The sequence below is a fragment of the Syngnathus scovelli genome, chromosome 9, assembly GCF_024217435.2.
Source record: "Syngnathus scovelli strain Florida chromosome 9, RoL_Ssco_1.2, whole genome shotgun sequence".
NCBI classification, from domain to species: Eukaryota; Metazoa; Chordata; class Actinopteri; order Syngnathiformes; family Syngnathidae; genus Syngnathus; species Syngnathus scovelli.
In genome coordinates this window covers 9,180,793-9,203,900 of record NC_090855.1, presented here as the reverse complement: position 1 = coordinate 9,203,900, position 23,108 = coordinate 9,180,793, and the positions used below count along the sequence as shown (strand labels likewise).

At 39.5% G+C, this 23,108-nt stretch overlaps 2 protein-coding genes across 5 annotated transcripts; one reads left to right on the top strand and one right to left on the bottom strand.

Annotated features, from left to right (window-relative positions):
* Positions 1-2,014: 2,014 nt before the first annotated feature.
* ibtk (inhibitor of Bruton agammaglobulinemia tyrosine kinase) lies at positions 2,015-19,228 on the bottom strand. Of its 3 annotated transcripts, XM_049729905.1 has the most exons (30): positions 19,069-19,228; positions 17,854-18,473; positions 17,590-17,780; positions 17,358-17,454; positions 17,076-17,200; positions 15,818-15,928; positions 15,548-15,718; positions 15,317-15,434; positions 14,894-15,074; positions 14,490-14,613; positions 13,852-14,029; positions 13,526-13,679; positions 12,620-13,004; positions 12,262-12,512; positions 12,097-12,183; positions 11,533-11,615; positions 10,845-10,882; positions 10,637-10,733; positions 10,419-10,520; positions 9,811-9,928; positions 9,349-9,409; positions 8,548-8,675; positions 8,103-8,215; positions 7,885-8,030; positions 7,683-7,795; positions 7,189-7,287; positions 6,939-7,091; positions 6,351-6,548; positions 4,359-4,491; positions 2,015-2,948 (listed from the first exon to the last, which is right to left on the bottom strand). In XM_049729905.1, the coding sequence occupies exons 4-30, from the start codon at positions 17,395-17,397 to the stop codon at positions 2,823-2,825; spliced, it is 3,633 nt and encodes a 1,210-aa protein (XP_049585862.1). In that variant the 5' UTR covers positions 17,398-17,454; positions 17,590-17,780; positions 17,854-18,473; positions 19,069-19,228; the 3' UTR covers positions 2,015-2,822. The 3 variants fall into 3 exon arrangements, with proteins under 3 accessions (XP_049585862.1, XP_049585860.1, XP_049585861.1); XM_049729903.1 differs by having other exon boundaries at positions 17,590-18,473; XM_049729904.1 differs by having other exon boundaries at positions 7,885-8,027; positions 17,590-18,473.
* A 1,476-nt stretch (positions 19,229-20,704) lies between these two features.
* On the top strand, positions 20,705-22,820 carry tpbg (trophoblast glycoprotein). 2 transcript variants are annotated; one of them, XM_049730221.2, is made up of 2 exons: positions 20,705-20,855; positions 20,949-22,820. In XM_049730221.2, exon 2 carries the CDS (start codon positions 21,132-21,134, stop codon positions 22,284-22,286), a length of 1,155 nt encoding a protein of 384 aa, XP_049586178.1. In that variant the 5' UTR covers positions 20,705-20,855; positions 20,949-21,131; the 3' UTR covers positions 22,287-22,820. The 2 variants fall into 2 exon arrangements, with proteins under 2 accessions (XP_049586178.1, XP_049586179.1); XM_049730222.2 differs by having other exon boundaries at positions 20,752-22,071; positions 22,160-22,820.
* Positions 22,821-23,108: the final 288 nt, after the last annotated feature.

The following is a 23,108-nucleotide window of genomic DNA, read 5'->3' as shown; positions in this document are numbered from 1 at the left end:
GGCTGATTTGTAACCTCTTGACTGAGATGAGGAAAAGGAAGTAAGTGGCCAAAAGCCTATTGAGCTGCAAGTCGGCGTTTAAATTGAGAGTAAATAACTATTCAGCAACAAGCTACAGTATAACTTATTATTTCATATTGACATTGTTAACTGATACTAACACTACTTGTATGCCTCAAAATAAAAGCAATGCAGTTCTGCTTACCGTATTTTTGTTTGTTTCAGATACTGTAGCCATTCCTTGGCTGTAAAGGTGGATGTTGCCCAGATGAGTTGATTATGTCATGTGGTTATGCTGTAAAGTAGACAAAATGGCAAAATGGCTAATTTATTTAATCAGAAATAGGCAGGATTTTTTTTTTTTAATTTTTTTTTACTGTTTGTGTTTGGGTGTTTGTATTTACACCTGAAGGCTCAGCAGGCCCTCCTTTGACCAATATATTAGTATACATGTACTGCAATTTCCCCAAATCACCTTAAATCAGAAGGAGTGGGGGGGCATGGAGGATGCCCAGGCCACAAAATGGGATGTATGTATATTATTGTCGTTTGCATCCATGTTTTCGTGTTGATGTATGGGGAGTTATTAACATGCAAGTCTGTGACGGTTGTTTCATGTTATAGGTGAATGGAAACACAGCCACACTGGATATGAGTCATTTAAAATGAACATGTAACTTGGACCTGCAGACAGACATTTGCATCATAAATGATGTGCAAGATACAGAATAAGAACCAGATGAGTGATTGATGAGTAATTTTCAATTGTCTTCTCATACACATTTGAAATGAACTTGTAAGTTGGACCTGTAGACAGACATTTGCATCATAAATGATGTGCAAAATCCAAAATAAGAAGTGGTTAATTTTTAATTCTCTTCTCATACACATTTCTTTTATTTCCCTAGATGTAATGGCTTCCTTTTTTGGCCCATGCATAGGGAAGTGGGCCAAATTCAGCCCTGTTGCTTCTGTAAAATCCTGGCAGCAAGATGCATGCTTTTATTGAGTTGAACAGAAATTTCCACTTACTCATTTCGACTGCATCCTCGATTGTGTCACATCTGCGTAAATATGATTTAACTTTGATAAATCCAGAGTCGAACAGGATGAATGTGAATTCTGAGTTCACGCATTAGGGCATGCACTTGGCACTATATAGAAGGTAGGAAGTTATTGCATTGAATATCTTCAACATCCCCCTCTGTCCATAAATAAGGGAGAAATTATTCTAACAGTTTGGAGGACGTCCTCACAACTTTTCCATCTGGCTGACTGGAAAGATGGTCAGTTTGTCCTCCCCCAACTCCCAAGTGACAGATTGCATGCACTGTCCTCAAATCAACCATCTTAAATAGATCGGCACACCCTGAAACAATAAAAGGCTAGTTACCTTTGATGGCAGGACACCTTCTCTCTTCCAGTCTAGAAATAAGAATTTCCAGGGTGGAGTGCGATGGGATTTCTTACTGGAACTAACAGCTGAAATACCTATTTATCATCATTCACCTTTTTTGGAACAAAATAAGGATATGCAATAAATAACGGGGACTGGGTAGTTTATTATTTTTCAAACCTATTTCTTCCACATTAGATCGATGTCATCCCACTGTATACTACTACTTTGATTCTACATAATCTGCTATAGTCTTGTGATGAAAAACTACTCCAGCTAAATACACACTAATGAGGAATTAATATTTCCCTCACAAGCACTCTCTTCCTGACTTCTGATGTGATGTTTTACTTGTAATTACACCTAATATCAGCGGTAAATTACCGCAAGCTGTGTTCAGATCAGGGTCATCACAGTCAATTAGAGGCTGAGATGTCCAAATTGTTAGTGGCTCATGCAGGGCAGCCAATGTGTCAGGAGGCTACGATTTTTTGTAGTTAAGATATAGAGATTCTGCACCTCAAAAGGAAAAAGGCTGGGAAATAATTAAGGACATTAAAGACATCACAGTTACCCCTCAGCCTGCTGTTATATCATTAGATTCACGTTTCCACTGGGTCATTGCACAGGTGAGATACTTTATTGCATGCCATTTCTCATCTTTCAGGCTCTTTAATACAAACACAATGCAATCACACAAATATATCACATGGTCTAACTGAGGTACCTACATTGCCTATACTGGTTGAAGCAAAAAGTAAAATATGTAAATGAGGACATAAGGATAAATGTAACGTGATTCTCTGTTATATCTTATTTAGGTTAATAACATCACAGCACCTTCTTGCAACCAAAGGCATCTCCACAAAATCCACCCTGCAAAATATGTATTATGTCACTTGAACACACCAAACCATGGTTTGGAAGAGTGGCCGAGTTTTGATTCACTCCACTTTTGTATCAACTGATGCTAATGACATCATAACATCTCTGCAAATCAGATAAAAAAAAAAAAAGCAGTCAATGTTGCCATTTTCTAGTTCTAGTTGGCACTCCAAACTTCCTCTGGATTACGGAGAGCTTCCAACAAATCAAAACCTTTCTGTACTGTGCACCCCGTGTGTGCGACTCCATCTCAATTTGGTTTCTTTGGCAACATCACATCACAAAAACAATTTGAGAAACGTTAACTTAAGCCATGTGAGCAATTCCTAAAAACGGTCCATCCTCCAACGTCTCAGAAGGATTACATTTTCATATTTTTGACAACATTCACCCTGTGACACGCATTAACGGCACAATGCAGCGAACGATGACAACTTTATGTAACGTTGCAGAAAGCAGAATTGATTTCTAATCTATGAGCGCATGACATTAGCACACTGCCAACAATCCTCTCATTTTACTGCCTTGTTGTGGCATGTAATCAGTGTTTGTTCCATATTGGTGCTGCCATGGGGCACGGGGAGGCCCTCTCCACCAATATCTGCTCATCAGGGTTGTCATAAGCCTTGTAATGAAACAGAAGGTCTTGAATAGCCCGCTCTTCAATCTACATGGAGAGAAGAACAGAAAGTCAGGGCAAGGAGACGTATTTGAGAAAATTGTGGGCAGGAGAACCACACTCCCTCTGAGGGTGAAAAGAAAAAGTGCTGACACTAAAAGATGGATGAGAATTCATGTTTTTGATAATGACAAACAGAAAGTCATAGGGGTCTTAGGAAGGTGATGAAAGAAGGCTGGCAATAATAGAACTTAGCCAACCTCTTTTTCAACCAAATGCGGTCAGAAAATTGTCTGCCATAGAGGGAAAGGGAGGCAATTACATCACATCTCATTGTTCCCGCTCCCACGAAATTGCCGAAATTTCTTTTGGAGTTTTTACAGTCTACTGCGGGATCATCAAATAGCGACCCACTTGCAAAATCTGGCCCACCGAACCACCTAACCCTACCTGCGACTGGATTCCTTAATTATGAGGATCAAAGAAAATATCATATGGTCCGCACTAAAGCAACTGGAAAGGGAAACAACTGAGGTTATAAAGGTTAAAAATGCTTTCAGTTATCTAATGAAATGGAAAAATAAAATATATGAACAATAAACATCAAATAATAATGTTGTGCTAAAACTTTATTTTTATTTAAGTTTTATTTGAGGGTCCAGCCGCCTAGGTGACTCTTCTGGAAAATTCTGACAAATATAATTCTCAATATAGGTGATCTCTGGTCTACAAGCAGATCTGAATTAACATCATACTGGAAAATGCTGGGCAGCGCTGAGGTCCACTCAAGAGATGAGGCACAACTAACAACAAGCAAAAGAGGGCGTTCCTTCACGTATAGTAAGCATGTTCTGCCTTGTGAATATTCATTGTTCCTACACACCAATCAATGCTTAAAATGAGATGTTTGAAGGTTTAAAATGATCATAACACATATGCTAAAAGCAGTTCGCTGTGTTGTTTTGTATTGTTCATTAGCATTAAGATAGTAGAATTTGATCAGATAAAATATGGTTTGGTTGAACACTTTGGCGTTAAAATACTATAAATTTTAAATTACAATTATTTTTTCTGTTTGTTTAATGTTTTGGGTCTGTATTACAGTAATCTTCAACTGGGATTAATAAATATACTGCCTTTTCTTTGATTTAATTTAAGCAAGAGCATGGAGAAGTAGAAGTAGCTTAAAAAAAAAAAGTCTCTATATTGTAAACTTTCAACTATCTCAGGTGGGCCTGGAAAGTAAGCCCAGCGATGAAAGCATGATGTGAACCATAGTCATTGGGGGAAAAAAAGGCTTCAGAAAGTGCTGAAAGAATGCTGGCTGGAATGATTTTTTCCAACCGTGTTTGGAATATAGTCTTCCAGAAAGGGAGACATTGGCTGTGGTGTGTCATGGCATGTGTACGTGTGTGTCATTCAAAGACAGCACTACCACACGCAGGCAAGCCGTGCTACCTGGATGAGTGCCAGTGGTTTCTCTCGGCTGCGGATTAGCGCCGCTTCCTGCTGCTGCTCCTCCTCTACGATGGAGGCAAAGGTCACCAAGGAGGGGAGGGGTGGGCTACCGACTGCTGCCTTCACCCAAGGCCTGAAAGGAGAGACGGGTGAGGTATGAGGAAAGAGATGGTGTATGGAGTGCTGTACTGTCTCAGTGGGAGGACAAAGGGTTATGTGAACATATACTGATGAGCTTGTGTGTGGAAAAAAACTGCCCATTCATAGGGCATCACTGTGTAACCCAGCCTGGATCTCCATTTGCATGGTGTGTATTTCATTTCCAACACTATTAAGACAAGATTGTTGAGGTATAAATTATTATCTCAAACTTGGATAAGAAAAGACGGCGGGTCATTTTCCCACACTACACTTTAAACACTGCATCCAAAAACTGTTTCATAGACCAGACTGTTTATTTGACGTGACAGTTAAGTTGTCTGCATTTGTTTGGCTTTTCAAGTCTAATAAAAATTCTGACATGAGAAAATACAGTAACTCCTATGCACAGGGAGAAGGGACTGAGTCCTGCTGCAAAGACCAAAAATCTGCAAGTAAAAAAGAAAAAAAAAATCTACTCTCTTCAACACACTTTCTTTACACCAGTATGTCAGATGATAGCACCAAAGGAATGCTGTTATTGCTTTGGCCTAAACACGAAAACAGAAACTAAGCACATTTTTCTGTGAATAACAATGGATCAGTTAAAGAAACACAAACGACGACACATATGGTGCAATGTTGACCTGAACTGAAGTACATTTTACTATTTTTTTTATTCTTGCTATAGTTTCATACGTAAAATCTATGTAGTGAACGCAGAAAGTAATTCGAAAAACAGACGAGATTAAGATCCTGAGACCAGAAATGCATCTCAACAAACGAGTGTTCCACAAGACGGGGCTGGTGTGATTGGTGCTCCTGTTTCTTGAGTCTTCAAGGAAAAGAAACCAGATACCTGCTCCCTCTTCTGTATGATATAATGTGACATGAAGGGTGCCCTTATCAATTCTTATTACAATCACGAGCTTCACTCGAGACTCACACAGCTGTTTAACATCTGGAGTACTCCTTGAAAATCTGCTGCAGGGTAAACATACAGCACAAGTATGATAGCAGAGATGCAACTTTCTGGACGAGCAGGAACTAAGGAAAAAATGATAAGCTTTCCGCCTCAAAGGGTCACAGGCTTTTGAAAATATTAAATATGAAACCCATCTTAATAGTTGTGTGCGGGTACATAGGGGAGGCATTTTTCTACACAAGTGGTTTTTGTTTGTTTGTTTTTAAGTCAGGTTGACTCTTTGTCTAAGGTCAGGTCAACCATACTGACCATCACTGAGTTGGGTCAACCTACTTCCACTAGAGTTCCATTTTCTTCAGACTTATACTCCCCTACTCAGCAAAATAGACAGAACACCGAAGCAGTATTTTGACATACTTAAATGTTTTTTTTTTTTTTTATAGTTAAGGGCTAGCATATTTCAGTCATGTTAGTAAATTTGATTTACATTGATCATTTGATCCACACAAGTAGTGAGTTGAATATTTTCAATATTTATTTTTGCATATAATTTTATTGGGGAACCTGTGATTTAGACCAGTGTTTCCGAACTTTCATTGAACCAAAGCACGTATTTTTCTAAATGAAAAAAAAAAAACTTGCCCCCTAAAGTGCCACATATTTTTGCTCTAATAATGTTGACTTTTCAATGTTGATCTGTCACTTTCGTAACAATTTAACAAATTGAATTCAGAGATATTGTAGGAAGACGCATAGGGCGGTACCAATTAAGTGAAATTGGATCATTTCCTATGGTACACCAAATGACCCCTTGTGTTTGGCCCAGTAGTTGGGAATCACTGGTTTCTGCACAGCGTTGCGTAAAGTACTGTTTTGTGATAACAGTGCCTCCCAGTGATAGCAGAACACACTACAAGTCGTTAACTTACCCAGGTTTCTCCACCTCACTGCTGTCAGTGGATTTGAACGCCACTCTCCTACTAACAGGTGTGACACTGACAGGGAACGCTTGAGTACTTTGACCCCTGTGAGTTCCAGGCTGCCCCGCTCTGATGAGTATGTTCTCCTCCTCCTCGAGCAGTGCCCGAAATGAGCAAGGTGAGGGTTGGGATTGGAGGGATGTTGCCCTGATTATGGAAAAGGATGGAGGAGAAAAATAAAAGACACTGAAATGGTGGATCTTTGCTGAAGTTGAATGATAAGACATAACACACATGAATAAGGCACAACATAAAGCCTGTATGGCAATAATGAAATGAACCACCTCTCTTCCTAGAAGCTCAGGACCAAGCTCTGATGACAAGTAATGACAACAAGCCTAAAAAGTTGTTAATTTCATATACTATGTCACAATATGGTGGCAAAGTACAATTGTTGTTTAAGTGAAACTCCTCAATGCACTTTAAGTAGTTCCTTGAGATCAAAATGTCAAGAGGGTGGCAAAGTTTTATGAGCACAAAAACTCAACAGGACAAGCTATATTGAAAATGGATGGATGAATCCCAGAGAACGCTCACCAGGTCTTCCCACTACTGTTCTTGCAAGGCGTGATGGTTGGTTTAGATGCCGTGAACTCCACAGTGGTCTCTTTATTGGCCAAGGACAACATCTTCCTTTGCTTTTGGGACAATTTTGTAGAACCAGGAGAATATTTGCAGAGGGTAGTGACACTGAAGGCAAGCAGTGGGTGGGCATACCAAAAATATTATGTGCACTGTAAATAAACTGTAAACAGTAGCTGTGTAAATACATCTTATAATATTTTACCTTGCGAGGCTTTTAGGAGCTGCTTTAAGGGTCTTCACAGAGTTAGCTTCCATGTCCATGATGGTTCTAAGATCTAAGACTGGCGGTGGATGGGAAGGTCTACAAATTGAAGTAACACAGTCAGACCACAGGACTACAGTAGAATAAAATTTGTTAACTATGGCAGGAAACGTTGTCCTAACCACCCCTTAAAAATAATGCAGGAGAAAAATAGCTGGGGTCTCACTTATCAAAGAGTGCATAAGATTCTAACTAGAAAACTATGTACACACAAAGGCTGAACAAAATATCTATTAAACTGTGCAGACACATACAAGTGCAAGACATTTTTCCTTAAATCACAGAACTTGGCAACCCGCATGTTGATCCCACCATCTACAAGCCCAAATCTGTGTGTGCGAGGCGGGCACAACTGCAGATATGTGTGGCTTAAAAGGTCTGGCAAAGTCTGCTTAATGGGATGAACCAACAAAATTCAGTAGTGTCCATCTTACCCATAAAGGGTCTTTGGAATATCTTTTGGACCAGAGCTAGGGGGAGGTGGGTGGCCATCCCTTGTTAATGTACCGGGTGGAGTCTTCATCCTCGGACACAAGACCCTCTCTTCCTGTGGAAAAGAAAACAAAATTGTTTTCCAGTTTTTTTTTTTTTTTTAATAACGTTTACCCATTACACTTATAGCAATCCAACACTAACCACAGCTCTGTCATGAAATACTGGTGACTGCACATCTCTGGGGCTACCCAGGCCCATGCAGCTCCCCTCTGAGTCTGACGTGAGCAGCTCCTGCAGTGACTCTGTGGAGGTGCCTTTCCGTGCCTTCACCAGGCATGGGGAAACTGCTGAGAGCAATAAGTGCATGTCACTAAACGTTTACATTTCAAGCTTGCGTGTGAGTGTCTGTGCAACCACACCTGTAGCAGGGGGGCTTTGAATAATATCAGACAGAGTGTAACCTCCTGAGCTGTCAGAGCGTCGCCTTGGTTTCTTTTTGGCCTTCAGCTTGGCTTTCTTTAATAGTACTTCCCTGTGGATCAGGGTTTTTAATTATTCAAAAGCAAACGTTTACATTTTTTCTTAAGAGGAATACATGTTTTTAAATATTGTTTGTAATGTTGTCATGCTACTGATATAAATGCATATAGTACCTCAATACTGATACCAAAATGACACTATAATGAAGGCATGAAAATAATAAAAACCCTGTCTTGCTTGTTATTGTCCATGTGTTCTTAGTTACATGAGTTGATTTAGTTATTTTATGACAGTATATCGTGATTGCAGTCAATGCTTGGGAAAGCTAAGGCAAAAGGAGTTTAACTATTGAGGCTATTACTGGGGCCCTTTAGTCCTGTGTACCTGCTGGATTGGTCCAGTTCAGATTCTAGTTTCGAGCTGAAGGCAAAGTCGAAATCCTCATCTTCGTATGTCCTCAGATCTGGAGCATCAGGATATGGAGTGACAATTCTCCTACGCATTGCTGGGATCTGAAATCAAATGTAAAAAAATTACAATTCATATTGCATATAATGTACTGTCAGCCCCCCTTCCCCCAAAAAAACGAATTCCCTGAAATTACAAATGACTCCTGATGTTGTTTGGCTTATCCCCTATTAATTGGAAGTCACTATAGTGAATGACAAGTTTGGCACCGTTTTTACGCTTGATGCTCTTCCTGACACCACCCACCCATGACAGTGGCTGTGGACAAAATGACACCTATAACTTATGATTGGAAACGCCCTACAAAGGTGAATAATTGCTCAGCATGGTAAGAGAAACTATTCAAGGCATGATTTGAAAAATGATTTAGAAGGTGTCATTTTCAGGGCTAAAGTTTTCTAAGGTTGCTTTAACACAGACTGTTTTTACCATTTTCCAATGTTGTTGCTCTGCTAGCCCTGTTCATTATTCACACATCCTCCTTGAGTGTCAGAACTTGAAGTTAATGAAAAAACACCAAAACACCAATGGCAGCGATTAAGCCAATATACTTAAAAAAAAATAAAAATTGCTACATAAGCTCTGATAGAAAATACCTCCGAATTAAGTTACTAAGAATAACATTTTCTCACAGTACATCTTTATCTATACTATGTATATAAAAACAGCAGGAGGCAGCAGTGGCAAAATTTATAGGACAGATGTTAGGTGACTGACCATCCCCTTGTAGGCTGTAGAAAGCTCCAGAAGCACTTCATCACTAAGACAATCCAGTGCTCTAAAGATATCACAGAAAATAATATATCATATAGAGTAGAGACACAAGTAATAAATATAGTTCACTATTTATCCAATACCAACAGTATATATCGTATCGCTGGCGTTGGGCAGACTCTTCATATTTCTATAACCATCACTTCAAGAAACCAAAAGAACAGTACGCTTATTGTTAACATTAATAACATTGTATCATCAAAGAGACCAAGTCATTTTCAACATTCAATATAAAAAGCCATACACACACGTGTGGAGTGCAAACTGACACTAATAGTATGGATTTGTGAGAAAATGTTCAATCTATCAAATTGAGAAGTTTCGGCCCGACGCCTGCAATACTTCCGAAGAACTGATGGTTTAGGAAGACAATTGATGCCACTGCATAGTTATTCTGGTTCTCACTTTGACTCTAGTAGCACAGCCATGTTCAGCACAATGAACTGGAAGCAGGAGAGTTTAAGTTGCTCTGCGTTGTACATGGAGGCAAATTCCAGCAGCTCTGCTGCATTTTTCAGGGTTACTGGAAAGAGCACATTAGAAAGGTTACAATCAGGTGCAAGTCTATCAGTTTCTAATCATTTTTCAAGTTAAGTTAAAACAGAGTGGTAACAAAGCATGAGCGCAAGGGCCCTTTGACGGCAATTTCAGTCAAAAGCTGCGTTTGGTGCAGAATCAAAATTGCAGCGCTCTGAGATTGATGAAAAAGGATGGAAGCCTCACTTTTTAACTAGAATATAAAAATTGCCATGGCTCATACAATAAATTAATGCCAATTATTTTTGTCACTAACTCACAGGTAGACATAATATTTTGCTTAATAACTTTGGCTTATTCTCCACCAATATGTAGCAAAAATAAACAGGTTGTATATTGAGGAGCAATATCAAAAAGTATTTATAATTGTAATAGTTATATTACCTATGTTGATCATTATGTAAAGGATACGGCAGAGAACCAGGGTTAAAGTTTACTTTAGGAAGATAAATTTTAAAAATACAAACATGACTTACAATTTTCTGTGATGACAACCTCGCACATTTCCTTTAATCGTGTGATCAGCAGCTGATCTGCTACAGCAAGTACGTTGCAGACAAAAACCACATTTGTAGACTCTGGAGTGAGCCAAAGAAAAGCATATTTATGAGTTTCATATGTATTCATTTCCCAGGGAAATAAAACTATCTAGAATTACAAATCTGTCTTTCAAGCATATAATGTGAGCATTTACCTTTAATGGTGGGACAATCGTCTGTGTAAATATACTCGAGAATGACAAGCAGAACGTCTGATGAGGTGGGCATCTGAAGTGCAGTACAAGCTGTAGCCTGAGGGAGGCAACAAAGCATCAGCCCTTGAACTAATGAGATATGGCAGGACAGGATATAAGCAATTGTTTAGCAAGATGGTTACGAAAAACAGAAATAAGCACAACAAACCTCAATCCATGAACTGCTCAGCATACTATGGAAGTATTCTGCAGAAATTGATACAGACATAGGGGAAATGAAAATTGACTTTCTAATTGCTTGCAGCATCTTGTGCCAAAGCTACCCATTAAATGAGATATCAACTAAAGAAGTAATTCTTCAAAAATGCTTCTTTGAGTTGGCCATTTTCCAATTTACATAATCACCATCCTCATAAAAAGTTTCTTAGCTTAAGACTATTGTGTTGAAGTCAAAATGTAAAGCAGAGCTGCAGTGTTCGCACATAGCCAATCAGCAGCATGATACTCATATTGAGTAAAAATGTCCTTCCTTGTCTTCAGACTCTGGGCTGCTTGGGAGCATGCAGCCACATCTACCTACTCCCTTGAGCACAACACACACACTCACACACAAAAAAAAACCTCTGTTGCTTTCATATATTGATGTTTTGTTTTTTATATTGGGTTGGTCAATAACTTTATGTAATGAATCGAATCACACCATAGCTCTGTCCCAGCTGCCATGTTAAAGTATGTTGGTTGGCCTCGTGGAACAGAGTGTGGGTTAGTGGGTAAAAAGCATGAGAGAAAACCACCACCCAGAACCCAACTGTAGATGCTATGATTCTATTCTATGATTCTTATCAAGTCTATACAAAATACACAAAAACATTTTTGGGGTGCAATTTTCTTCATACCTTGTCTCGCACAGAGGACACTTTTATGGCAGGGGAACTCTTTGCCATCTTCTGATTTCAGAGTAACATCACATAGGTAAGTACTGCAAGCCACAAGCAGAAAGGAGGATGTTACTTTTTCTCACCAATTCAAGGAAAAAACACTCTGGATATCATCATGGAAGGTTCTCTTATTAATGGTTAAATTTCTGCACATTCACTCATGGACTAACTTAATGCATTTTGGTACGTTTTCTTGCTTCTAAGTCAGTAAAAAAAATATATCTATATTTTTTCTCCAAGGGGAAATTTGTTTTACAAAAACTGAGACCATGAAAATTAGACAGCTTGTCACTTACAATCAGCAGTTTGCTATTTATCCTACATTTGTATCCTACAAGCGTTTAGACAGGTGGGAACTGTGTGTATGTATGTGTGTGGGGGGGTATAATGGGTAAATATAGCAAGTTTAAATCCCCCCAGAATAAAAAATAAAAAAGCCAACGTCTACTTTGAGTCACTTCACTTATACAAATCACTTGTAAAATGTGCAGGAACATTGTAGTGCATTTTCAGAGGACCAACCATTTATTTTGATTGAACTTAAATTTGTTGCCAGTTTTCTTGTCTATAACATGGATCTTTCCGCCCTCATATTTGACACCATCCAGTCTGTTGAGGAAAAATAAGATATTGTGATAAGAGTGAAATAAATAAGATGGCAGGTAGTGTTCAGAACATTTATCTCACCGTGCAGACAGGATGCCCAGGCCGAGCTTCTTTGCTACCGCCTGTAAAGTTTTTACTGGGTTGTCCCCTCTTTCATGGGTACCTTTGTCACTTTTCCCTTTCCCCTTTTTGCTGGGTTTGGAGCCTTTGCTTGTGGCCTTGTTACAATCACCTTTGGCTGCAAGGGGAAGGGAGCGGTATATTTCGAGTGCTGATCGACCTCTAAGACCTAAGGTCTGCAGGCTGCTGATAAGCCTCTCCTCCTCTGAATCCTACCCAGGAGAAAATGAGAGCGCTTACAAGACACAAACAGAAGATGAAACTCTGACCTGATGGAACATAGTCCAAAAATAACAATGATATTAATTATTTTTCATACCTGGCTTTGTTCCATCAGGGATCCATGGTGTCTAGGTTGCGCCCCGTGCACCAAGAGCTCACACTTATCTGTGTAGATGAAGTGCAGGGCGTACTCCAGCATTTCCGGTGCAATGTTCTCCAAAACTAACAAGTCGCAGCCCACAGCGTCTTCACTCTTCTTCACTTCTTTATCAATATCCTCATTAATGCCACAACGTTCAGCCATAAACTGTTTACGGAAGAACTCAGACCTCATCGACAGGATATATTTGTGAGCTGGGAAGGTGCGATTTCCAGCTTGAAGTGTTACATCATGGATACTGTCCATTTCATCTGCTTCCTCCAGAAGTTTCTTGAAGTGTGTGACAAAGGAGGGTGAAGAGATGCTGGGAATTTCATATAAACTGGAACAAAGGGGGAAAAAAAAGTTTTAAAATGCATTTATTTTTAAATTATAGTTTTATGAGCCATCTTTTTCCTTTTGCATTGTTTTGGGTTTAGTCAGTTCAGTAGTTTTGAGCACAAAGTGGTAGTGAGGATTACAATACTGAACGCAGTAATCCGCAACCTTAAACCCCTTTCTCAGCAGTGGGTTCTACATGATGCAAATTTGCGGCCTTTGCAAATAATTATAAGGCTCTTTGTGTACAGTCTTTCAAATCCTAACTGAGTCTAGTGTTTTTCTCCTATTATGCTCCCTCACCAAATCTGCGCACTGCAGAAATAGAAGACAATTTAAATCAATTACGGTGATGGACCAAAAAAAGGGAAAAATATAAAATCTGAAAATATTAAAAAACACATGAATATGCTAATCTTTTGCAGCTGCTGATGATTTTTCTGGGTAGAAGAGGGGGCGAAATGGCTCTTATGTTAATAAAGGTTGCAGACCCCTGGCCTTTTAAGCAATACAATGATTATATACCTAGTTTTGGGGTCAACTTGAAGCACTCCAAAATTTCGACCGTTGGAGTCCATGGTGATACTGACAGCTCTGTGAACGTAGGGAAGCTTTTCCAGACGAATTCGCTCAAACACTGAGCCAAAGTTTGAATGTCCACAAACCTCTACATTCATCTCTGATACAAGAACACACATACATAAGAACTATTAGGATACTTAAGCACAATACTTTAATTCACAATGTGTCAAAGGGGTAGAAAGTAATCAATAGGTTTCTTGATAGAATAATACATTTAACAACTTTATGTGCTTAACCCAAAGTTATTATTACTATTTCACTGAATTTACCTTTTTTCTCACCAAACTTTTTATATTCACCAGCCCACACGCCACTGAATCCCTCCCCGTCCTGAGTCACAAACATCATGCCATTTTTGCTGAGAGCAATGTCGGACATGAAAACCTGGCGCCCATACGCCCACCGGCAATGTCTCATCGAGCTACCTGAGGAGCGCCAACAGAACACCTGACAGGGATGGAAAAATACAGAAGTTACTCAAAAAGCTTAGTCATCATTTCCATCTATAGGCCTCCATCGAGACAAGACTGGTTGGGTTTGTATATCTGTCCACTATGCACCAATACGATGAGTTAGATAACAGCAGAAACAACAACGCTACAGTAAAATACAAAACAGTATTAGTCTTAATAATAGCCAACCATGTCCGTCATATCAAAAGTACTCAAGAGGAGCGTATAGTTTCATTCTGCAGTCCATAAGACAATTACTAGGTAGCACTGTACAATGTCAATTGAAGAGGCATCCAAATGTGTTTTTTTGTTTTTGTTTTGTTTTTTTAATTACAAAACTGAAAATCAAATGCTAATCTGATTTTTGAGAATCATACATAAAAATGAATGCTGTCATGGTCATTTTAGTTCAAAGAAAAAAAGTAATTTCCTGTTTTACTTTTGTCTGCACTTACCCGACCAGCTTCATCCAAAGCCAGAATGGACAACTTTTCCCCCCCACACTCACTCAGAATCTTGGGGTTCACACGATGGTCAAGATTTCCACCACTGACCAAGACTTTTTTGATGTTGAGCTGCCTGAATGGGTGCAAGACCAGACAATCATCATTACTCAAAAGCAACCAGAAACAAGTATCACCTTGTTATAAGCAGATGTTTTAATAGTATGCCATCAAATCAGTGAGTGCAACATAGTTAATTTCTTATTTAAAGGGGGATTTTATAATCTCCCACAGAGTGCGTATGTACTTTTTTAATTATTATGCTCTATCAGAGGCAAAAATAATGACTAGTGATGAAAGAATGAGGAAAATGTATGTAAAATATTCGCTTTTGCTGTGATGGGCGTTTTATTGACCTTGATGCCATTTTTTTGCACTGGTAGTCAGTCAACAGGTAGACATCTCCTTTCTCCGTCACTATCACAGTAGCACCACTACATGCGGCAGCCATTGCTATGTTGACATCCTTGTGGTAGAGAGCAGATACTTGCCGTGGGACTGTTACACATTTCTCCCCATTGGGGTCCAACAGGCAACCTGAAAACCAAGCAAATTGGTGGTTTTTTTTTATATAATGTAAATAGAAAGGGCCTTTGAAGGATATACAGTAGGCACAATCCTAATAAGTTTAGAACATTTACCGCAGACAATAATAAACTCCACAATGGAAAAAAATCTGCAATGTTTTACCTTCCATTTTAACATAGAAAGCGGATAGATTATATTTAACCGCTATAATTTGTGTCACCTAGCCACACCAGTTGTTTTTCAGGTCTTACCAAGTTGCCCTCCATTGAGTCCCATTGTATAAACTGCCTCCCTAGTCCAAAGAACTGTGTGAAACCTGCCAGCTGCGACTCCAATTATAGTCTTCCCTTTTAGTGTCTTGGAAACCACCTAAATACAAAAAATTAGACAATAAGACAAAGACATTAGTGGACTTATGGCGTTCATAATTACAAAATAAAATAGATGACAATTTAAACAGCTATCTAAGATGTAATATTCACCTGTTTAGGAACATGTGCCGAAGCAGGTGGAGGAGTCAAGCCGAGCTGGTGGTAAGTGTTGAGTCCAAAAGTGTAAACATTGCCTTCTTCGGTCAGCACCACTGTGTGGTCTTTAGCTGCTGCCACCTGAGAACAGTGTTGGGACATCAGGCCCTTCACCATTCGGGGAACCTGAAGAACATGGTGAAGCAGAGCGTGTGCAAACTAGAGCAAATGCTGCTTGGATATTTTATACATAGCTAGGATAGGCATTGATGAAATAAGTCTCACCAGGTAAGTCTGTTCATCTCCATGTCCAAGCCGTCCTCCTTGACCATGTCCACAAGTGAAGACCTGACCTTTTTGAGACAGAAACACTGAATGGAACTTGCAAAGCACCACCTAAAAGTGTGATAAAGAAAACCATTAACTAGTTGAATTAACCATGTTTGAAGGCTCAAAATAAAATGAATAAAATAAACGTCACTTTTACAGCATAGACAGGACATTTATAAATGCGTTACAGGGGAGGGACAAATACAACTCATCCCTCAAATTGCTGTTTACACAAAGACTTGTTCCAATTTGACCCCATCATAGACGTCGCCATCTCTTTCCACGTCCATCAGCCAAGGCCACTTGGAGTGATAGTAAAATACTTGGCCAATAAAAAGGCTGGCGGACAAGTGGAAAAGCAAACATCATTACTAATACATGGCTCTCCTCAAACATTCAATAGAGCACAAGGATGTTTTGCCAAGTATGACATTGATGTGGACATTCACACACATCATGGTTGTTCATTTAATTAAAACATGTCAATGTGGAATTAATATTTAACTTCTGGCACCAGTTGCATTGGAATAAGAAGACAAGGGGGATAATATGTGGAGCCACAAAGTCATTGCGCGACCATGAAATTAGATCCACCTGCACCGCAATGGGATTCATGAAAAGACCCAGGATGACAAGTGATGACAGCACTTCAGGAAAAATATTCAACACAAGCAAAGGCACCCTGTGCCAAACAGTAGGCCAGAAAGTCATCTCTCTCCAATTACACATAAGAGCCTCCATGTGACAAATTATGTAGGAAATTGCAGCCAAGTTGGCACAACCTGGGAGTTAACTATATAAACACAGTCAGGCTTAAGTGACACAAATCAAAGTCTAAAATTAACATTTACAATACCCTCTGCTGACATGGCTGTGCCATCATTATGTACTTCTTTTATAAATGAAATAATGTTTTATGTGGTCGTTACGCCATTGAAACAGACATTCTTGTATGAGCTCATTCATTTCCTCTCTCCTCCAGAGACATAGTTGCATAACATACAACTCAGGAGACTGTTTTGCTGGGGTACCCAGGTGGTGTCCTCATTGGCCGAACTGATGATGTCATATTTTTATGCAACACAAACTGTCCTGTAGTGAGTTTGGATTTGAAACAGGACACTTTGACTCACGCAAGACATTTTTAAAACATGGGCTAAAAATATGGACTGTTTGGTAAGAGCAACCAAGTTGCTAAAAACACAAAGCCTACCTGCTTAATATAAACTCCAGTCCTGGGAAACACATCCACAAGTTCGGGGTGCTGTCGACTCTCTTGATTACCATGCCCGAGGCTGAAATTAGTATTATTTCCCCATGTATAAACTTCAGTCGGGTCTGTAATGCGTAAAAAAAAAAAACATATATATACAGAAGCAACCAATAATTAGTACATACATTTTCAAGTATGGTTCCGTGCTTTCATTAATGTGAAAGTGGAGTATTTATTTGACCACCAAATCATGCTGTGGTAAGAGTGAAACAGTAAATTTACCAGCATTTGTTAACACAACATGAGGTGGTCGGTCCTTCATCACCAGGTCCAGAGTTGAAAGACCGTCCTTATCCTGAGTGGAGAGGACTCCACCGTGCTAGACATATAAAGCATAAAAACACTCATTAAACTTACTGGGGGTTAATTTTAAGAGCTCACATTAAATAGCTTTTACAGCAGCCTGTTGATCGATGACCACCTTGATGTAGTAAATCTCAACTTAAACATGTACCTTGACAAGGGAAAGAAGACAGTGGATCTGTCCATAGAAGACACTGCGGTGCAGAGCAGTCCAGCCTGATTCTTTGTCCTTCACTGTCAAGTCAGCCTTCTTATTTTCCAGCAGCCACTCCAGTAAGGCCTTCTTTCCCAGTGAGGCAGCCAGGTGCAATGCTGTACGGCCAAATTCATCCCGCAAAGTTGCTGCATTGTGGCAGTGAGATGTTAAGAAAGCTCGCAACTGTCCTTCCGAGCCACTCGTTATTGCTGCTATCACCTCATTTGCATGCTGCAATGAGCGGCATTTTGGAGTACATTCTGACAATTCCAGATTCATTCTGGGCTATCCAAAATCTTCCAAACAAGGCCTGCTGTCTTTTGACACTACCCTAAATTACAAACTGAAACAAAAACAAACCAACATGCAGGAGCAAATACTCATGCACGTTTCAGTGACAATTTGTAATGAAACAAGACTTCTCTTAATAAGGGAGAAAAGATTAACACAAAACAAAAGGTTGAGCTGGCCGTGCTGTGGAGTGCTAGAATTGTGCTTGTGTTGAGGTTCCACTGCACCCTAGCAACCCCAGAGACTGTGTGACTTGCTCAGTCTACCATCTCAAGAAAATACAGATCACAAGCCAAGGTTTTTGCCTCATAATGATCACTAAATAAACAACATCAACCGGTGTTTTATCTTCTGTACAAAATCATACAATATCATAAAAAAATAATTTGTTCTCTCATATTCTTTAAATAATTTACAAAAGGCAAAACATTCAAGAATTCCTTCAACGTTGACACCCTGCAGTCCAACCATCAACTTGAGGGGAAAGCCGACCTTTCCCCTCAAAATTCACGCTGTGCTTTTTAAAACTCCATAATTGAAGGAGAAACCTGTAAAAGAAAAAGTGTACAAATTATTCTATTAGATGAAAGTACAGCACAATTTACAAGTTGGTTCACATGTGGTTTGTGTCTGGAAAACTTTGACCAATGTTAGGCTGCTTTATCTTCTTAAAGTTGTAAACGCAGAATGCAATGTACCTGCATCTAAGATGACCAAATGTATGAGTAACATGTTTGTCGTATTGATAATGATGACTTGGCTATGATGCAACAAGCGCAGTCTGGTGGTTAGTTTCAAGTGCAGGCCGCATCATTGTGACTTCGTCAATTTCGTCATTTAATGCAACTTCCAGCAAAAGTAACGCCTCGGTTTAGGTCACCAACATTAGCAAGCTTGGTGACTTAGCTGCGAAGCAAGATAACGACTTGATAATTTATAAAGTCTAAAGAATAATAATGGAGTTATTATTTTTAATGACGTAAAAACAAAATCACTTTTCCAGATTAAACTAACCTAAAAGTCATGTTACATTTCAATAAGGATATTAGCCAGAGCAGTAGCTAGGTAGGTTGACTGACACATCATCACAAACTAGCATAGCCGATACGTAATACGAAGTTGTATGAAAATCAATCTCATTACCTTCCGCTAGATAAAGTAAAAAGAGGAGATGATATAATCGTTAATATCAAACATGTATATCCACTGTTCCATAGCTATAAATATCTTTCACGGTGCTGTAGCGTAAATGTATCTGGGTCTTTGCCTATCCGGGTTAGACAACGCTCGATGAACAACGAGACTTTTGATTGGTGAATAATTCTGCATTCGAGTCTCCTATTGGATGACTTTTTGGGCGAACCCGACGCGCTATGTGATGTACCGTATTGACCCGAATATAAGACGACCCTGATTATAAGACAACCCCCTCTTTTTCGAGACTCAAGTTTGAAAAAAGACTTTTTGAACACCAAATTTTATTTTTATACAGAAAATGATTACATATGAAACAAATGATTATAACAATATATTCGAGAGAAAAAGCATGCTATTTTGCCTCATTTAAATCATGCAAAAACTGCCTATCACATCTTAATATCTGAATATTTAAATATGCAGACTAAAGTGTAATCACATTTGTAATTGAATGGCTTCTGGTTTTTGAAATGTAAATAAACCAATCTACTGTGGCAAAACAACAAAATATGCAATAACTGCATTAACCGTCAAAGTGAAGTCTAACTGTAACTGTAGTCTTGAAACAAATCTGAATAAGGTAAAACATTGCAATAAAATAATGCAAACTGCTACCACTATTGTTGGGGAGCCTGAGGACTGTATAGGGGGTTGGCTCGGATGGTTATGCTCTTTTCGGGTGTCGGTCAGAACACAGGATCCCTCCTGACCGACGTTATTTAAGAACCTGTTCAATCTATGTGGGGTAATTGAAAATGCAGTTACTGATCCTTTTTTAATGTACTATAATAATAATAATACAAATAAAATCAAACATTAAGTATAACGGTAGTAACTAAATACTTCAATTTAACCTTTAGTTAACCGGTTAAGGCAACTGAGAACAGTTCTTTGCTATGTCGGCTTGATTGCAGACAGCACAGCAAAACAAGGCAAAATAAAAGTACAAATGGTCAAAGTACAAAAGTACAATCTGTGTCTGTAATACTGCTAATGTCGTTTTCACTTTTTAATCTTAAAATTGGTCCATATGTGGTAGTGTATTGCTTTCAGCCCCAACCCATGCTTCATGGAAATACTCAGATAAATGTCTCATTGAGCCAGGCTCAAAATACGAGGGTCACGGGAGGGTGAAGCTAGTGTTACACAGGGATCCACTGCAACTCCCAATTATGACATATTGATGAGTGCACCCTTACCTGACCAACATAAACTTTAGCACTCATGTGTATAATGATAACAATAGGAATGGTAAAATATGTTTCCAAAAGTATTTTGAACTCTAATATGAATGAAAATGAACAAACACTTCAGAGAAACTCAGCATGTACTAATTATGCACATTTTCTACCTACCTATTAGCAACTCCCAACCAAAAGATGTCCACAGTTAGGTCACTATAATATTTAAATGCATCATAACATTGTCACTAAATTTGATGTAGCTGAAGTTTAAAAAATCATAGGCCACCATTCAGTCACTAAATGACACTTTAAATATAATTAAAACTATTTAAAATTTTAAATGTACAACCGCAAATTAGTATCACAAATCCATGACACAACCACCCCTTTCAGAGGCGAATAATGGTATGGTCCAACCTGTCACTGCTCGGAGTGGTGCTGCTGTGTTTAGACTCTCTCTCCTTGGTTTCCCAGCAGGTTACTGAGCGGCAGAGTCCAATTTACAGTCTGAAAGCACGGAACTGTTAAATAGCACTTCCCGGAGACAAGGTGCATTATCGTTTTCGGTACGATTCAAATTATTTGAACTGAGTGTGACTTTTGAATAGCACACGTTTTTTTGCAATGTATTTTCACTTATAGCCTGCACGTGAGGTTTGGAGAATAAACGCAGCGAAGAAGTTTGTCTACATCGCCACCAGAAATGAAGACCTCAGTGAAGATGGTTTGGGGGTAGATTAATGGCGTTCGAGTTTGAATTAGAACGGATCAAGGTGAGAAAAACTTCACTCGGAGCTGACTGTTCCAGACTGACATTGCGCACAGATGGTAAAAGACAAGATGCGCCTGTTGAGCACATCGTGCTGGTGTCAAAGCGAAGGAATCCGAATGAACGCATTCAAGTCCGGTTTGATGCAGCTACTTCTTCTCCTAGCTGTCATACTTTCCTGTCAAGGCTGTCCGGAAAAATGCGCATGTTCCGGGGAAACAGTAAAATGCCAAAACCAGGACTTGAACGCAATTCCACATTTAATACCGGCCAATTCCAAGTTCCTTGTGATCACGGGAAACAACATTTCAAGCATAAAAAATGACTCTTTTCCCAGCCGCCTAGATTTATTAACAGATCTTGATCTCAGTGACAATGAGATGGAGGCTGTGGAGGAAATGGTGTTTCATAACTTGCCAAACATGGAGTGTCTAGACCTGAGCAACAATAAAATCCAGACTTTCAGCAAAAAGGCTTTTCCAGATGACAACAAATTGCAGGTGTTGAACCTCAGCAGGTCTTTTTACAATCATTCCTCTGTGAGCGGGCTCCTGAATGTCCTAGAGAATGACAAACTCCTCCAGCTGACAGTCTTGGACCTGTCCGACAATGACCTTGTGCTTCTGCCAGATGATTCATTCACGAATTTATCCAACCTGGTCAACCTCAGCTTGCAGAACACCTCCATCATCTCCGTCCCTAAGGGGATACTAAAGGTGCCACGACTGCAAGACCTTGACCTGAGCCACAACAGTCTCAGGAATATTCCTTACACCACCCTGATGGAGTTCAACTTGAAGCCAGACCTTCATATTCGCCTGGATGGGAATCCCTGGCGTTGTGACTGTTCTATTGAGGATTTGTTGGTGTGGCTGAAAAACTCCTCTCAGGTCACGGACATGAAGGACCTGACCTGTGCAGAGCCTGAGCGTCTGAGGCGCCGGCCACTATTACTTGTGGAGCAGACCCAGCTGAAGTGTTCGGGCAACATGGAAGGTGTGCTCGAGACTTCGTATGTTTTCCTTGGTTTGGTGCTGGCACTGATTGGCGTCATATTTCTGTTGGTGCTCTATCTGAACCGCAGAGGCATCAAGCGCTGGATGTACAACATCCGGGATGCTTGTAGGGACCACATGGAGGGATATCATTACAGGTATGAAATCAACTCGGACCCACGTTTGGCCAATCTGAGCATCAATTCAGATGTGTAAGCAAAAGAGTGAGCTGTTGTCCGGGACATATTAAATATGACTACTGTTCAAGTTGCATGAGTCTTCCCGCCCCCTCTTTTGTGGCTCCCAACAAACCCTTTTACCACCTCATTTGTTCAACTACTGCTGCATGTTCGGTACTTTGCAGCTCTGCTCTGATATAGACTTGTGTTCATTTTCCTCACGTATGTGATCCTTGCATGCATTAATTATAATGACGGGCTGAAAAGACTGAAATGCTCATGTTTACTCGACCTGAAGGACAAACAAATGCACTGACTTTTATGAACAAAATGATGGAATAATCCATATTCTCTTGATCGTCACATCCTTCTCCGATGTCTGCGGAAAAGAAATTATATAAAGCTTGTCTGTGTTTTTTCCCCCTCTGTTTAATATGTAAACTTGTGATGAATGTTGGACTTATTTGTATGATTATAGTGCACGATGCATTTTTTTATTTATTAGATGGAGTAGTCTCATTTTTCCTTGTAAAGATGTCCACTTAAATAAAATGCCTCTGAATTGCTTGTATCCATATTGACTGAGGGCCTTTTAATCATAGGAGCAGAAATTGGCAGACAGAGGAGTTTGTAGTTATTTGCTCGTGTGCCAGCTGCACATCAAGCACCCATAAATTCCATCTTACGTGACTAAAAATACCACTCATAATAGCAGTATTTCTAATGCAGTGTGCTATTTCTCTTTTTATTTTGATATTGATTTGACCTAGTCATTTATCATATACAGCATGCATGATAACTGCTCCTCTGCCAAAAGCATCTTTCATCTGAACTACTGAATCATACTTTCTATCATGAT